The 18,498-nt window shown below is 43.5% G+C and overlaps 1 protein-coding gene across 7 annotated transcripts in view; it reads right to left on the reverse strand.

Moving 5' to 3' along the window:
* Nucleotides 1–18,498, reverse strand: part of AKAP13 (A-kinase anchoring protein 13) — a 322,148-nt gene that overhangs the window by 129,320 nt on the left and 174,330 nt on the right. For all 7 annotated transcript variants that reach the window (XM_059371621.1, XM_059371619.1, XM_059371618.1 and 4 more), the window contains exon 8: nucleotides 17,973–18,106. In XM_059371621.1, coding sequence (XP_059227604.1) covers nucleotides 17,973–18,106 — 134 coding nt within the window. The remainder of the gene's footprint in view (nucleotides 1–17,972; nucleotides 18,107–18,498) is intronic.

The following is an 18,498-nucleotide window of genomic DNA, read 5'->3' on the forward strand; positions in this document are numbered from 1 at the left end:
CCCGGCCCTGCCCTCGTGGTCTTCCCCATCTCTGCAAAACCGGCCAAGTCTTTCACCGCTTCCTATGTGATCCCATTCACGATGCTTCCACTAAGCACCTCGGTCAGAAAGCTGACTCTCAGAACTGCGTTTACACTCCTACCTCACTGACAGCACCCGTCAATTATCACACTGATCTGGGCAGCTGCTGACCAAGTCCCTTCGAGCAAGAGCTCTCCTATTTCTCAGATTTCCTACAGATTCCAGGCCTTAGCAATCAACAGATGGTTCCTACGTGAATACGTTAAGTATCTACCTCTCCCTCTGAAGATCTTTCAGGCAAGGTAACCCATTTCTCAGGAGGTCAAACTGGTACAGGCAACGTGGATGCAGAAGCTCCTTTTATTCATACATCTGAATAACCCCTGCATTTCTGGCACAAAGAGAGACACTAGAGAAAAGGCATCGACTCTGCTCACTGCAAATGAAGGACACGAGTAGTCGGACTTTGTCACTAAATGCGACGTAACGGAAATTCATCAGCAAGCAGAACTTCTCAGCCTACCCTGAACGGCTTTTTGAAATACAAACCACAGTTGAGGTAGGTTCTGTAAGGCCATTCTGGAGATCTATCGGACTAAATACATAATGATTTTTATTTGTTCATAATTAACAACAGACTGATAGAACCTCATACCTTTCTAAAAACGCAGATGTCTCTTTTTGGAACATAAATGTTTTTAACACAAACCCTGAAAAAAAGGGAACTGTTCCCAGTAAAACTGTAAAAAAAAAAAAAACAAAAAAAACCACATTCTACACAAAATGGTGAACTATTAAAGACTAAGTTTCAAGGAAGCATTTGGTACTGTCTTCAATGATGTGCCTGTGTGTACGTGTTCAGGGCTCGGGAGACTGCACAGGACTCACAAGACGCTCGCTATGTCAAGGACAACACAGCTGATGAATCAGGCTATTCCCCTGCGCTCCCAGGACTGAGCAGGACACACAAGGAGGCCTCCGCTCTGCCACCTGTAAGTCTATCACAATATGTCTCTTCTGTTTACCCCACGAGGACGCTGTAACAACAGGCATTACTGGTTTTCCAAAGAGCACAGCTTTAGTTAATAAGGCTGATTTTTACCACCTCTCTTTCATACAAGCCCAGTTTTCCAAGGTCTGAATTCTAATGGTTCTTCTCCAATTCTCAAACCAATGAACCGGGAGAAGTTTTGTTCTGTTTTAGTTCACTACAGAGACAATTACCCAAACTCTACATAGACAGAGTTCTTGGTTCAATCCTAAATACTCGTATTAGTGGGTTATCAATGAAGAAGAGCCTCCTCTTCTCCACCTGATTTTTAGGTGCAACTCCTGTCCCCCTCATTAAATCACTTTTTTAACCTTGCTAACATCACTTAAAAGCTTCAGGGCACCTGGGTGGCTCAGTGGGTTAGAGCCTCTGCCTTCGGCTTGGGTCATGATCCCAGGGTCCTGGGATCAAGCCCCACATCGGGCTCTCTCCTTGGCAGGGAGCGTGCTTCCTTTTCTCTCTCTTTCTCTGCCTACTTGTAATCTCTGTTAAATAAATAAATAAAATCTTAAAAAAAAAAAAAAAAAAAAAAGAACCAAGACAGTGTTAGCACCAAGGTGAACCAGTGGTCATTATAGTCTTCACTGACATACACTCACAGTTTTGGAAAAAAAATATATATATTTTCATATAGAACGTCCTTGATGAAACTGTAAACATTAATTTCATTACATTTCAATCTTTAGGTACATATCTCTTTAATCTTCCATGTGATGAACGGGAAGTATTCAGAAAATGCTCTGCATACCAGGTATGATGGTTATCTTGAGGATATTCACTCATGCAAGTCTTAAGTTGTGGGCTCAGCTAGCCCCTTTGTTCATGGAACAACATTTTTACTAGAAAGACAGACAAACGAATGATGCTTATTCAGAACTTAGGTTATTTTCTTGGAAATGAACAAAGTGAACCTGTCTTTCCAGAGAAACAACTGGCAATCTTTACTGCTGATAAAATTCAGACTTTCAAGTAAAAAAATGAGAATTTTGGAAAACTTATATTTGCCACTGTGAAACTGCCAAATTTACCGATACTTTTTTTTTTTTAATTTTATTTATTTATTTGACAGAGAGAAATCACAAGTAGATGGAGAGGCAGGCAGAGAGAGAGAGAGAGGGAAGCAGGCTCCCTGCCGAGCAGAGAGCCCGATGCGGGACTCGATCCCAGGACCCCGAGATCATGACCTGAGCCGAAGGCAGCGGCTTAACCACTGAGCCACCCAGGCGCCCCAAATTTACCGATACTTAAAGCCATCTCTTTCTTTCTTTCTTTCTTTCTTTTTTTTTTAAAGATTTTATTTAAAGATCACAAGTAGGCAGAGAGGCAGGCAGAGAGAGAGGAGGAAGCAGGCTCCCTGCTGAGCAGAGAGCCCGATGCGGGACAGAGCCAAAGACAGAGGTCTTAACCCACTGAGCCACCCAGGCGCCCCATTAAAGCTATTTCTGATGAGACTGGTGGTAATTTTAACAAAGGCGATTTTCTGATACTGAACATGAAAAAGACATTCAACATTTGGAAGAGTTGTACATTACTCAATGAATCTGTACTTCCCCAATGACTGATCCATTTGGTTAGAAAATCATGCCCAGCTAAAAGATCCACTAAAGTACAAGGTAGACCAGTGGATTTTTAAAGAATCAGAGGATAAAAAATTCAACCATATGACTTCAGATTCTACTGCAAATAACTCTTAAAAAAAAAAAGATTTATTTGATGGAGAGAGAGAGATCACAAGTAGGCAGAGAGGCAGGCAGAGAGAAAGAGAGGCTGAGCAGAGAGGCTGATGCAGGACTCGATCCCAGGACCCTGAGATCATGACCTGAGCTGAATGCAAAGGCTTAACCCACTAAGCCACCCAGGTGCCCTGCAAATAACTCTTAAGAGCCTATCATCTGTCAATTCTGACCTGGTAGCAAATAAAAATATGGAATTATCTGAGAAGATGATTACTATATTCCTCCCTTTTACAAGCATGTATCTGTTTGATACTAGATTTTCTTTGTTTTCTTCAACCAAACACCATACTGTAACAAGTTAAATGCATAAAAGCTATGAGAATCCAAGTGTTCTCTGCTGGGTGAAGTTATATTAAAACCAATTAAAGTGCCACTCTTCTAATTTTGTTTTGGAACTTATTTTCCTTAAGAACATGGCCCTTCATAGTAACAAGTAGTGATCTGTTACTGCTATTATAAATGAATTGATACTTTTTAAATGTCTCAGTTTTAATTTCTACTGTAGTAAATATATGCAGGCATAGCCCATACAAACAAAAGTTCTCTGGAGTTTCTGATCATGGTTAAAAGTGTAACAGGATCTTGAGACCAAAAAGTTGAAGAACTGCTGAGTTTATAAGGTAGAAAGAACTAGAGAATCCAGCGGAGAAAGGATAAGGACATGACCCCTCTCAATCAGAGTTTGAAGCGACAGGTTAAATTTGACAAAGAAAAAAAAAGGGGGGAGCTGGTGGTGGTGGGGGGTGGGGTGATAATCTGGGATGAAAGTTCTAGCTTAGGAGACTGCATGGAAGCCAATGCCTTTAGTTACAGATGAAGTGAAGTTCAAACAATTTCACAATATTTTTGAATGAAGCTGATAAATTAAGAGTAACTACAGCAGGAATGGAAAGCAAAAATGGTTTTCTGACAGGTGCATAAAATTCTTTAGGAAAAAATGGTCTACGTGTGAAAGGACTTAGCAGGGAGGCACTTGCGAGGTGACCATATGGCCAAAGAGGTCTTGTTCCATTTTTGAGAGACTGGGTGAATGACCAAGAGGTAAACTGACTAAAATGACGCGAGTAACTCTTCAGTGCAAGTTCCTGTATGACTAGCAGGATTCGTGTCCACTGATGGACATTTTGGTCACATAACAGTCAACAATGTCAACATAATTCTGAGACACCAAGTGGAAGACAAACTGTGTCCCCTGTCTGCTGCCCCAAAGCACTGGCATTTCAGAAATATACTGCAGCCAAGATTTCCAAATCAAAGCTCCAGCACTGAAGGCTTTATGTCCATGTGCCATTCCCATAAGAGTCACTTGTCACAGGTTCCATGGAGAGAAAACGTTCTAATCTAATTACGAGAAGGTCTCCACACCTGGGGCAGGTGACACAGCTCTAGGGAATGGAAGTTAAAAATGTGGTAGAAGACTTCATACAATTTTCTCTCTCTGCTAAAGCTGAGCTGTCTCTCGGTTCAGCTATTCCCTTTGGTCATCAGAATATACGTGCTTTTTTGATGGGCGGCAAAAGGAAAGGTCACCTTGAAAAGGTCACCTTGTTAAAAAAGTAAAATCAATGACATGCAGTCCTCAAATGTTTTAATTACTAGTTGTTTATTAGAAAGAACTTCCTAAAGGAGTATTTGTTTTGTGGAAATGAATGCTGATCAAGTCCTACTACCTTATAGGTGGCCCAGCAGTGGCTCCGCTGAGGGAGAAGAGTGTTGGCATCTCCTGTGAGGAACTGGATATGGTTAAATGTAACGGCCTGGTCTTTAAAGATTCAAGTCCCACTTTTAACTTATTTAAGGGTTTGTACCACACTCCCTTCATTAGACTTAATTCATTGGTTATATGATAAAATCCCTTCCAGACAAAGTAGAGTTTGCTGGTCTTTTCTTCTTTTATTAAAATCTCATTTTATATCCCCACCTTCCCCACTCTCTGCTGGGTGATAAATGACAGTAAGTTACATCAACAACTGCTGTAAGAACCAGGCAGCCTGGGTCTTCCCACGGCTGTTGCCTAGTGTCAAGCCTTTAGAGCCTGGTCAGTTGTAGACGCTCTCAGGAGACTTTTCCGTTCAGTGACCCTGCTGCTTCCCCTCCCCAACTCCCCTAAGTGAAAGCTCTCCTTCCCTTCCCTTCTTGCTACCTCCCTCCTTCCTGCTCCGGGCTTCCCACTGACTGGTCTTGAAAAGGAAGGATCAAGGCACCTTTCACGTCAGTCAATTCAAAAGTACCTTCACGTTTATCTACCAACAAAATGGCTTGTACTAGAGAACCTAGAGTGTCTAAACCTTTTCAAAAACAAGACTGATTCAGAGAGCATATTCAGTTTATTTTATTTATTTGTTTTTAAAGACAGAGTGTGGGTAGGGGGAGGGGCAAAGGGAGAAGGAGAGAGAGGACCTTAGGCAGGTTCCATGCCCAGCACAGAGTCGGGCAGGGGCTCAATTCCCATGACCCTGAGATCACGACCTGAGCTGAAATCAAGAGTCAGAAGCTCAACCAACAGAGCCACCCAGGTGCCCCTAGAGATCATATTCTTAAAAGGGTATGCATTATTTTGTATTCGTTTGTTTAACCCATCCTCCTTCCCAGAGAGCCATGCCAAGAAACAAGACACATGGCAGTAGAGGTCGTCATCAGGAACAGAAAGGAAGGATAAACAAACTTGGGATCAGGAGGCACTAACCCCTTCCTCTTCCAGGGACAGCCAAAACCACAGCAGCTTCGAGTATGAGACTAAAACCAAAGTGAATAGGGAGAGATACATTTTAATGATGACACTACGGTGCAGATGTCAATCTCCCGCGTTCACCATTGTCCAGCATCTCTTAAGAACTTCTACTGGCTTCACAGAAGCCTGCGGGACCATGAGGGTGGGGTTGCCCAAGCTCTTTCCCAAAGCCTAAGGACACACCCTTTGCCTTACAAGACAAACCTAAGAGCACTGTCCACATTCTTTTTTTTTTTTTTTTTTTAAAGTTTTTATTTTTTTGACAGAGATCACAAGTAGGCAGAAACGCAGGCGGGGGCGGGGGAAGCAGGCCCCCTGCTGAGCAGAGAGCCCAATGCGGGGCTCGATCCCAGGACCCTGAGACCATGACCTGAGCTAGAGGCAGAGGCTTAACCCACTGAGCCACCCAGGCGCCCCTCCACATTCTATTTTATGCCAGTCTTGAAATATCTCTTCTCACATCTCACAAGTATTCCTTTTAATGGATTCAGCCACAACAACAAGTGCATTAAGGCTTTATGTCAAGAACACCAGGATTTAAGTCCTTTTCCTGACTTGAGGAGGAAAGAACAGTCTCAGACCAGCAGAAAAACAAGCCAGGACTTTGATGTGAAGCAGACACAGCACCAGGTTTCAGCACTAATGAGGGAGGAGGGCCAGAGCTCTATTTTTCTCCTTTAGATCATCCCATTAGGGAAACCTAATGACTCCTAGGAAGGAACATAGCCTATTGTGTTGTGTATGGTGCAGACAGGGACAGGAACTGTTTCGTGGCAAACAATCATGACACATGCATCACTTTCTGGAACTGGAACGAAAAGACTGACTCCCTATTTTAAGGCCAGCAATGCTGTCAACAGGGGAAAATCCCTTGAGTGAAACATTTCAGCAGTATTCCACGTAATGCCACCAAAAGTGAACAGTAGGAGGGACACTGGTGCAGAGGCCTAAACAATGGATAATTCCTTTTCCGAGTTCCCATGACCCAGGTGTCAACTCCTGCTTCATTGCTTCATCTCTCCCAAAAGAGCCTCTTGTGGGATGGGTTATCTCTTACTCATTTTGCCTACCACGGTATCCCGAGTTTCTCTGAACAGGGTTCAAGTGCACAAAACAGTGCAAGTTTGCAAATTGAAGGCTCAATTTAGTTTTGGAAATGCAAAACAGTAACTCCTGCAGGAAAGGATTGTATTTTAACAGCATAATTTATTGTTGGAATCTTTGTTATAAATGTTTAAAGTAAGGACCTCATGCATGGATGTGTGTGTGTGTGTTTGTGTGTTCGTTCTCTCCATGCTTCCCTGCTGACAAGCCCGTCTGTGGCTTCCCACAGTCCCTGGCCTCATAGGGGTGGAATGAGAGGAAAAACTCCTGAGCCTCTTAGAATGAATGTCCTGCTTCCCACAAAGTGGAGGCTACACACCACGTGGGCTTCAGGGTTTCCTGTCCCTCATCGGCCTCCAGACTGGTCCGGGCCTTGGTCCAATCTTGTAAGACCTAAAGCTGACCCACTAGCCCAGCATGGCAGGGAGAGACCCGACGCCAACCTACTCTCTGTCCCCAGGCCCTCCTGCATAAAAAGAGCTTAGCTTGTAGATGATTCAATGGGGAAAATGAATATGATAGAATTTTTGGTTGGTGGCAAAATAATCAGGAAGGACGGCAAAGAAATAAATTGATGTCAGAAATGAAACCGACGATAAGCACATGTTCCGTAAGTTACTATTTCCACAGAAATGGAGAGAGGAAGGGCATTGGATAGGGGGCCCTACAATTCAGCTTTTTCCAGGGCTACTGGGAAGTGGCCCCAGTGAAGGACGAGACAAGCACCACGTTCCTCCTTTTTCTGGTCATTCCTCTCCTGTGGGATTACCAGGAAACATCATCCAATTAACCAGACTTTTGAGTGACTCATGTGGGCTTGTTTGGACTAAAGTCCCCCTGTCTCGGTGGGCAACAGTTTTCATTACAGGACAGGGAAGCTAACCCAGAACAAGCATACAGAATTTATAAAGATGTCCTGCTTTAGAAAGGAGGCGACAAGGAGGTAGGATGCTCAAATCCATCCGGATTGCCCTACCTCGTGACCTGCACGCGGCCCATCCACAAGCACGCTAGCATCTACGAGGGACGGCAGCATGCTGAAGGGTGTGCCCCAGAATCCCTGTCCCCGCCACCACCCCCAGCTGCCCTGGGCAGCAGATGCACACAGCGTGTCAGCCACAACACGGGATTCGAGGCACAGATTCAGCTGTGCCCTTCCATGATTTCTCTCAGGGTGAGGGCAGGGAGAACAGGACTCAATGAGACAGCACGCGGTCAGTGAGCTGTCGGGCTGCTGCTACATAAGGGGTGTCCACAGCGAGTAAGCGCAGTCCTGGGAATCAGCAGAAACGCTGGGAGAGGTTCGCCGCGGGGTGCCTCAGCTCCTGCTGGGACACTCAGGAGCTGATCTCTGAGGCAGGTGGGCAAGAGGGAGAGGTTGGACCACAAGACTGACCCCAGGGTTCAGGATCCTAGGCCTGGCTCTAGCAATAGCCAGCTGGGCAAACAAGGGCAGACCCCTTGAGCGCTCTCGGCTCAAATTCCGTCCTTGCAAATTAAAGGGTACAGACTGCATGATAGAGATGACAGTTCCTCCTTATGCTAAGAGTCCATGATGAGAACGATGATTTCTGGAAGATTCTAGATTCCTGTAGTTAGAGAATCTGGAATATAAATAGAAAAGACCTTTAACTGGCTCCATTGCATATCTTATGATCCCCTAAGCTCTGTATTTTTATAAATTAACCAAGGGGGTGGCGGGACATCTCCAAACCAAGTACATTTTCCCAGTTATTTAGCCTTCTTCAAAAAGAATTCCAAGCAATAGAATAATTCACAGTTTTCTACTAATTATCTCCATTTTTTTTTCCTGCCTCAAGGAAGGGGTTGAGCAAAATTCTCCCAGATGCTACGGGTATCTCGTGTTCTATGCTGCAAATAATCACCCACACATATGTATGGGTATGTACCTCAAATAAACCAAAGGTCAAAAATCAAATTTATACATCCAAATATTTTCCAGTGTCCACTTTGGGAGGCTCTACATTTATTAGAATTAGTCCCACTATTTGTTCAAATACTTTCAGAAATCATCTTCTGCAACTACCTTCAAGAGAAATTCCAAGAAGCACACATGAAAAATCTGTTTCGTTACTACACCTCAGTTCAACCCCAAACACTAACACCAGAAGGAGTAGGCTTTGAAAACTCTTAAATACAGGACAATCCTAATGACTCCGTCAGGACAGAAAGCCAACTACAGATAATGAAGAGCAACATACTAAATATTCTGGCTCACTGTGACTTCTGAGTGAGACAAATTCAGAGTATGTTAAATATGTTCAATTAGATGTCATGGCAGGTACTTTCCACACTGACTGACTTTGTCTGGAAGACTACACAGGTGGCACTGAGGTAATACTTACGACCACGTCACATCAATCCTCTAGTTCCACAGCAGCGACACGGCTCTGGGGCAGCGGTCCGCGGAAGGGAAGCAAAACTCCTCTATCACTGCATGAAATGACAGAGGCCAAGGAGGGGGAAGCATGGATTGACGCTGGTTGAATGGAAATATCTACACAAAGGTACCACTCTTTTTAATTCCCATATGGTTCACATACTACCAAATACTTCTGTCGTTCATACTGGGCATGTTACTTTTCTCAGTTTCCTAATGGGATTTTTTTTTTCTTAACTTGGATGACTGCCAGGTCACAGTTACCTTACAAATCAGGGCATTTCTGGCAACGCTCAGGCAATTCTATCATCTTCGAGGGGGCACATACATAGTGAAAGCAAACAGAATTGGCTGTTTAAGGCTGGAAAGCATATCAACAAAGGCTCCCTCAATCTATCCCTATTCTTTCCAGTGAATATTTATGCCACATGTGTTACAATGTGGTTATTACCAAGGAAACCTTACTACATTTCACACAAGCATTTCTCAAGAAGCCATTTCTCAGACCGCTGGGGGGCTCAGTCGGTTAAGCGTCTGACTCTTAGCTCAGCTCAGGTCTTGATCTCAAAGTTGTGAGTTCAAGCCTCACAAAGGGCTCTACAGTGGGCATGGAGCCTACTTGAAAAAAAAAAAAGTCTTTTCTCTGTAAACCCCTAAAGCATGTTAATGGTTCCTATGGCATGTCTCCGACACTGTGTTCACATATTAGGATTATGTCTGTGCACACACACTTTCTTTATTTAAATAAGTCAGAAACAGGGACAATATTTATCTTCTAAGAAAATCCTCTAGCTACTTGATACAATGCCTTGAAAGGGGAAAGCATTCACTTAATGCTTTCTAAATGAACAAAATCAAGGCCACAAGCTAGATGCCAAAATGGAGCAGCTTGAAGAGATCAGAAATATTGACATCAGTACCCTGGAAACTTTTCTGTTTAAAGCCAACAAACCCAAATACAACAGGCACATGTTATTCTGCTGGTGGCCAACGAGAGCAAGACATCACCAGGCATCTTCTTACAAAACCTACTATGAGAAATCTGTGACTTCCCCAGTCATGCGTATCCCTGAGAAGGACTTGATAAGCCTTTCTTTACAAATCAAATGACATTTTTCTCTTAGTTTTTCTATGATGAAAGTTTCCCCTTTTAAGAGGCAAAAACAAGTAGCTGCGAAGTCACGTGATGTCAGTAAGCCGAACACAGAATGTAGGATCAGAAGCAATATGGTACTTTTTTTTCTTTAAGTAGGCTCCACACCCAGCGTGAAGCCCAGGGTGGGGCTTGAACTCATGACCCTGAAGTCAAGACCTGAGCTGAGCTGAAACTGAGCCACCCAGCTACCCCCACACACTATTATTCTAAGCGAGCACCCGGTGGTGGCCCTTCCAAGTCTACTGGTAGAAATAGTGGGTATAGCCACGCCTGTGTTTCTAACAGCAGGCACTATCTTCACTCTCACAAAAGATAATCAGCTTTTAAATTGAAAGGTGGAGAACCATGTGAGGTAAACCCTATAAAAACAGCACACTCTTTGGAGACTTCCCTCCCTCCAGGACGTGCACAGGAACCTGGAGCGAAGAAAGTGCCATTTACCTGAGAGAGAGAGGTTTGTGCAGCTCTACTTTAAAGCTCACCACCCTGTACCCTACCTACTGGTTTGATAATGGTCTCTTCTTGCTGGATAGCAGTCTCTGAAGCAGGCTGACCGGTCTTCACTGTAGCAGACCTGAGGCCCAGCGCCAAGTTCAGTGGGCACATGCTGAAACAAATACTGGGTAAATCAGCGTACCCCCTTCCCATAAATAACACGTGGCATGGTAACTGACCACAGTGGCCTGACAGAACCGGTCATTTCTTCCAAGACCATCTCAACCATCACCTGCCTAAAATCATTCATTGCTAGTCTTAAGCGTGGGTCTGATAATTCTTAGGTTAAAATGGGTTTAGAATTCTACCAAACGCTGATAAAATGCCTATTATATGATAACCACTCCACTAACTCTGATTAGTACAAATAATTCTTCAGGAGGACATCATTATCCCAAATTTACAGAGGAGGGAACTGAGCCTCTAAACAAATGGATCAAGGCGACAGATCCAGTGGCAGAACTGGGATTAAACTTTGGTTTATTTGGCTCCATAAACTTTCCATCATGCTTGGCTACTATCCTTGACTGTCAAAATAATGAGATAAGAATGAACGGAAGTGAAATGAGGAGTGTACAAAATGGGCCAGCAGAGTGATAAGAATCAGATTTGGTTCTTTTGTCCCAACAGAAGATTTAAAAAAAAAAAAAAAAAGGCACATGCTCTCCTTTCAAAATGTACATATGACCTCTGATCAAGCTGTTCTGTGTGAGAGAAAAAAGTAGATTTTTAAAAATATTTTATTTATTTATTTGACAGAGAGAAAGAGATCACAAGTAGGCAGAGAGGCAGGCAGAGGGGGAGGGAGAGGAGGAAGCAGGCTCCCCGCTGAGCAGAGAGCCTGATGCGGGGCTTGATCCCAGGACCCTGAGATTATGACCTGAGCTGAAGGCAGAGGCTTAACTCACCGAGCCACCCAGGCCCCCCATAGAGTAGATTATTAATACAATTTAAGACTCAGCAAAACATCTTGGGAACTGTTCAGGGAAAAAGTGATTAGTTAGGAATCTGGCCATTAAAAAGTGTGATTTTAAAAAGTTCCTCGCATAATCTGACACACAGTCATCCAATCAGTGTTTTTACATGAAACATGGTGTGTCAACTCTACTTCAGTTAAAAAAAAGTCCTTCACAATTATCCTTCTAGTCCAACACACAAGATATACCTCCCAATATTTGACCACTCATCCAAAATTAAGGGCTGAAATTTCAGAGTCCCTAACCATTATAACAAAGGAGAAAACAGGCCAGAGAAATTAGACAACCTGCTCAAGGTCACTTAAAAACCTTGAGTCAGACCATTAAATTACACTTTTACATATATTATCTGAAGATACTTTTACACTAAGGTTATACTTTTTTAACTTCTGACTTTATAGCTGAAGCTGTTCTTCGAGGCACTTCTTTTTTTGGCAACTACTTGGCTAGAATATTTGCAGAATTTCCTGGAAATACTCCTTTCAGAGGAGACGCAGAGAAAGAATATCTCCAAAAAAATCTGTATGAAAAAGCTGAGGAGTAAGTTTTCCTGTGGTTGAAGTGAGCTCTAGCGCCAGACCCATAAGGGATAATTAGGGAGGCCTGGCTCTTTTAAATGCCAAATACAGGCAGAGAAGACTTATTGGCGTCTTGTAAAGAGGCCAATTTGCCTTTCCCTAGGTGACACGCCACAAAACTATATATGTAAATATGATAGCAGAGACATCGTTAAAAGGACCTTTCTTGAAACTGAAAACTTAAATAAGAGGGTATGGTGTGGACGCCATTTTGAATATCAGTGTTAAGGCTTGTCCAATTAGTCACCAAAAAGCCTGAGCGCTGCCATATTTCCCTACGGCCGCTGAGCAAGAAGGCTGTGACCAGCCACACAAAGCGAAAGTTTTTAGCCAGACTCCTTGACTAGAGAAGAAAATGCAAGCTCGCCCCCTTGAGACAAGAGAAAGAAAACACCGTGTTCTATTAGAAGTAACAAATACAGAGAGAATTCAAGGAGATTTTAACCGGAAATAGTTCAACACTGCCCTTTCCACAACCCTGAAGAAACAAATACTAATACTGTTGTAAAAATAATTAAGAAGGGAAATTCAGTTAATGTGATGTTTTGCTGCGCAGTTATTAAAAAAGGAAGAACGGTTTGGGTTTGCATTGCTTTCTTGACTGGGGACTGTGTGTTAAATGAAGAGTAGACTTTCCCAGTAACCTAATCCTCAACATATGGGATTTTATAGTTGTGCTTGGGCCTATTTGTGCGGGAGTGTTTGGCGGCTAGGACCACAGGCATCCTGACAAGATATACGGGCCTGCTGAATTAACTGTTCCAAATGGCTAATAAGCTTATGTGATGAGCATTTGGAAAAGTAATTATTACAGAGATACTGCAATGAATAGACACCCCAGGGAAGCAAGTTCCTTCCTAATGAACCTGGCTACATACTGATGGGTAAAATATCCTAAAAGACATGGGATAGGCTGGTCTGCAGCCCTCGGGCAGGGGAGCAGTAGTCAGAATTCTTTCCTGATCACCGTGGTGCATATTCTCAAAAAGAATGGTCCCAGAAGGCTTTTTATTCCGCACTTAAGTATCCAATGTCATCTCTATACCTAGTCAAATCATTCTTCAGGAAATAAAAGGCAGGTCTGGAAAATCTTAGTAATTTCTGCACCAAAACAGTATCTTGGTGATATTCAGCTGCAGCTAACAGACTGTGATAAGAACATGAGACTTATTTTAAAGTGAATCACTTATGTCCTAAAACGGCCAGAGGAATTTTTCCAACCACCACTGAAAACACAGTAGTATAATGTAGCGGCCTTAGAGTCACCGTATGGGTGAGCACCTTTCTGGGGTAGAATGCAAAAACTCATCCAGGTGAACCAGATTCCTAAAAACTAGAACCTCCCTGTTTGACTTTTCTAGAAACCACAGTATAGGAGAAACACTATTAAAACAGAAGTTAAGGGGCACCTTGGTGGCTCAGTGGGTTAAAGCCTCTGCCTTTGGCTCAGGTCATGATCCCAGGGTTGTGGGATTGAGCCCCGCATTGGGCTATCTGCTCAGTGGGGAGCCTGCTTCCTCCTCTCTCTCTCTCTCTCTCTGCCTCTCTGCCTACTTGTGATCTCTGCCTGTCAAATAAATAAAAAAATCTTAAAAAAAAAAAAAAAGAAGTTAAGTCCTAATCTAGCTTAAAGAGTTGATTAGTTGTGAAGTACGTCCAGTCACTTAACCATCCTGAAACCACCTTCTCCTATAAGGTAAAAATGCTGAGACCGCAGAGACTTTAAGGTCCATTCAAATTCTAAAGGTCCCAGAGGTACAACAAGCTCCACGTCTCCCTCAAATTAGTGTCTGAGTTCCTGATGCTCTTATAACAGTAACTGAGAAACAAACCGTGTCTGATTTAGGAGCCACCGTATGCCACTGGTTACATAAATAAACAGAGACTGAAGTTAGGGAACTGATTAATAATAACAGTGGTAGGCCCTGTTCTAAGGAGCTTGATAGATATTAACTCACTGAGGGGTAGAAAATGGCAGGCAACAAAAGGTAATCTGAGAACCTTCAAACCCGTAATGTAAGAGGGGATAAGGTTGAATATTAAACTGTGACCAGTATTAAAATGTTGGCATTCTTAGTAACAAAGCGCAACCATTAAGATGCTGATAAAATGACTAATGGGAACAGGTATGTGTGAGTGAATGCCTTGGCCTCCTGAACTGTGAATAATCTTCAACCCAGTGAAGAAGTTATCTCTTTGGACCACCTATCGTCTACTGAGAAACCTGCAGCATCTAACACATACTTGTGTTTCTCAGAGAATATAGGCAAGCATTCATCTTCATACGGATTCCTTTATGAATCATGATTTTAAGCATTACTGACTTTTCAAGTAAGGGTTTGTGTACAGCCAGATGGTCAAGCAGGTAAAGGAATGCAAAATTCCTTAAACACTTGATAGAGCCAGACTCCGTGGAGGGCTGTATGCGCTTCGACCCTTAGGTGCTTGAGAGAAGGTGACAGAACAGGGAGAGTCCTCTAAGAACTCAGATCGGATTCCTCATTTACATTTACTAGAAAACTGCCATAAATGCACCATGGTTCCACAGGTTTTCAAGACAATAACATGAGATACACAACTTCTTTCTGTTTTAAAACTGGAAGAGGATGATTCAGTGAAGCAGTAATTCAATGAAGCAATGACTGGCCTGTTCCCAAGGTCAACACACAGGCTGGGCATGTGTCAGAAAGATAGGATTAAATAATATTAAACTAATGCCACTCCACCCTCCACTACAGTCTCAAGCTCACCCTTTCAGGGTGAAAAGTAACCCTTTTTAGACAGCAAACACACAGTCCAGGGAGGTTAAGGCCAGAAGATAAAGAGAGGTAGGGAAGCCAGGCTCTGGAGAGACAAAGTCAAAAAGCTAATTCAGGAGAGACCCAGAAGCGAACTCTCTGCCTTCCAATGTATAGTCTAACACCGACCGTTTCCACCACAAAACAGAACAATGTGGAAAACAAAACAAGTGTACTTGCTCTGTCCTTCATCTGTTGGCACACAAGCATTCTCTAGGCTAGGGGCTCACTGGCTAACGGTTTTGTGTAGCCCATGAAAAATCCCAAGAGCGGGCTTTACATTTTTAAATGAGTGACAAAAAAAAACTGTTCAAAAAGGAGTATTTCATGACCCGCATATTATGCGAAGTTCCAAGTTTAGGGTCTATCGACCAAGTTTCACTGCAGCCCAGTCACACTCATGTTTACATGTAGCCTGTGGCTACGTCCACAGAGTCGAGCTAGCTAGTCGTGACATAGTCTGTCCCACAGAGCCTTAACATACTCTGTCCTTCACCAAAAGTCTGTGGATGTCTTGAAAACCTACACAGTGAATATAGCATACGAAGAGTTCAATGGGAAAGAAAAAAGAGAAACTGAGACCCGGGGAACATCAAAGTGTGTGCTCATGCTTTATCTTTCCAGTTCACAGCAGATGGGGCCAGTGCCCCAGAGCAACAGGAGGGAGAGGTCAGTGTTCAGATGTCCCATCCATCCAACGACACTGCGAGCACAAACATCGCCACTTCCTAGACCTGAAGACGCACAAATGTAGATTTTCTCCAACAAGCGAAGCGGAGGCAGACACAATGCGGAAGGCACCGGTACTTCCCAGCAACAGAAAGGTCACAGACATGCAGGAACCTCCTCAGAAGGCCTGCTCACAGAGCCTGGGGCAGTCGGCAGGGTCGCGCCCTGCTGTGCCGGCCTCCTGGCTCCCATTCTGGTTGGGTCTGACCTTGGGCCCGTTATGGCGCGCTCTCTCACCTGGGACATGAGACGCTGACTGACCAGAGGCGCATTCTCTCTCTCAACTCCTCTAAAACCAGAGGGAAAATGAAAAGAGGAAAGAGAACAAGGAAAGGAGGAACTTAAAAAAAAAAAAAGAAGTAATGTTCTGTTTTCTTATAATGGACAAGATAAAATTAGGATAGAGGTAACCCTCCTGGGAAAGCAAAGCGGCTATGGCCAAGCAGCAGGCTCTCTTCAGTGCAAGACGAAGAAACAGGCACTTGAATTCAAGGATGTGAGTTTGTTCCTTCCCTTTTTTAGGGGCTTCTGGAAACAAAGACACACATGTACCCATGCAGGGTGTGTTCGCCTTTCTTTCCCCAGGGACAAGAGCAACATTTGTCTAAATGCTGCCTGCGCTACTAGTAGCCGCCCAGGCATTAGTCACGAACATTATCTGTAATGAGGAGCGGCTACAACAGTCCGCACCTCCCTTACCACCGGACTCCAATAAAATGAAGCCTGTTTATCACAGTTCATACACTTGAAATAGCTTGGTAGGGTACGGTTCCGTTTACCTACCAGGGTAACTTTAAGAAAAAGTACCAAGTAACCCTCTGAAGAGCAAGATCAGGGCCCTGTCAAGTCTAGACAAAGAAGACTGATTTTCTGAGGGGAAATACGATTTATTTAGTCTTAAAACTTGATTTTCAGCTTCCAAAGGGTTATTATTTTTTTTATTAACCAGAAAGGACTTTAAAGCTTAGAGCACTGTTTCTCTCAACAAGTTTGTTTGTTCCCTTGTTTTAAGTTAACAGCTTTTAAACAAAAAGAATCTCAAGAACCCAAAGAAAAAACATTTTTAAAAACTTACTGAATATTAAATACAGAATTACCAGTGACCGTCTATGGCCATACCACCCTCAACGCGCCCGATCTCGTCTGATCTCAAAAGCTAAGCTGGGTCTGGTTAGTACTTGGATGGAAGAATTACCAGTGACCCAGCAAATCCTCTACTGGGTATACAAAAACATACATCCACACAAACTTGTACACAAAGGTTCCCAGCAGTATTACTCAAAACAGCCCAAGAGTAGAAACAAGAAGATCAAACGTGGCCAGTCCACAGAATGGAGTATTACTTGGCAATGAGAAGAAACAGAATATTAATCAGTGTTACAACACGGTTTGACCTTGAAAGAGTAAGCTAAGTCAGAGAAACCGCTTGTGAAAGACCATGTAGTTATATATAATCCCAGTAACTATATGATCCCATGTGACTTTCCAGAAGGGGCAGATGCTAGAGGCAGAAGGGAGATGAGGGACACCCGGGAGCCGGACAGTGGGGAGGGATGGGCTGTTAAAGCATAGGAGGTTTCCTTCTGGGATGATGACAGTGTTCTGAAATCAGATAGGGGTGACCACTGCTCTGAAATCTACTGAAAACAACTAAACCAGGCACTTGATACGGGTAGGTCTTACAGGTGTGAATTATAATTCAGTAAAGCTGCTCGAAAAAAAGTAGTGTAACTTTTTTGGTCACTAAAAATGATATGTTACACATTTTAGACAGTCATGAATGCTAAATTAAAATCTCATTTTTTCCTATCAGTTTCTATATAAAGAAAGAACAGTCAGGTTTAAGGGGTTCCTAGATCCCTTTCTGTGACACGTTAAACACAATGACAAACCCAAGTCTCGTGCTCCCAGGAAATACCTTTCCCATTCCAGTCTCCAAGGGACCCAGGCAGAAGGGCTCGTTCCAAACCTGCACTGGGCGGTGCCTGTGTGTGTGAAAGCTGAACAGAGCCACAAAGATACATCGCCACGTGATGGGAAAAGAGGCAAGGGGGGAAATACTCTCGTTAAAAAAAAAAAGTTCCCCAATCAAACCAAAAAACAAAACAAAACAAAACCAAACCAAGGCCATACATCAGACCCATCAGACCAGGCTAAACACATTTTGTGCTCCTGTAGACTTAACTGCCACTTACCGCCTGGGTCGCGAGGCCTTGCTTCACGTCAGGCGCAGCAGCTGCGGCTCCTACGACCACCTCTGCAGAGGCCAAGCTCGCCCTGGCATTACTCAGACAATCCACTTCATCTGCAGCTTTCAAGTCTGGCATTTCTGAAGAGAACAAGGGGGTTACAAAGTGCGTCTGAAAAACCAGGGCCCGTGTTTTAGTATTTACACAACACATCCAGGCTTCACGTGTTCTGTTTGCTTTTGCTTTTGTGCAAAATGGGAAAAGTATTCATTCGCAGCTGGTGTCATTTCGGGCCCTGCGCTGAGCTGTTCCTTCATCACGAGGTCCACATGGTTTTCCCCTCGCCTCTGCACGGGTTTGTAGCTAAGCAGACGTGCAAGCCAATGTCTGCTGAACTTCCATTTTCACTACTGACTCTTCCTGACAAATCCGTGAGTGTGGTGCTGACTGTGTATGGGAGAGTAAGTTCACAAGCTTTGAGGAAACAGATCAATAGCTGAGACTAGGTGGTCCATCTTGATTATCACCCAAG

Source organism: Mustela nigripes, chromosome 13 (genome assembly GCF_022355385.1).
Source record: "Mustela nigripes isolate SB6536 chromosome 13, MUSNIG.SB6536, whole genome shotgun sequence".
NCBI classification, from domain to species: Eukaryota; Metazoa; Chordata; class Mammalia; order Carnivora; family Mustelidae; genus Mustela; species Mustela nigripes.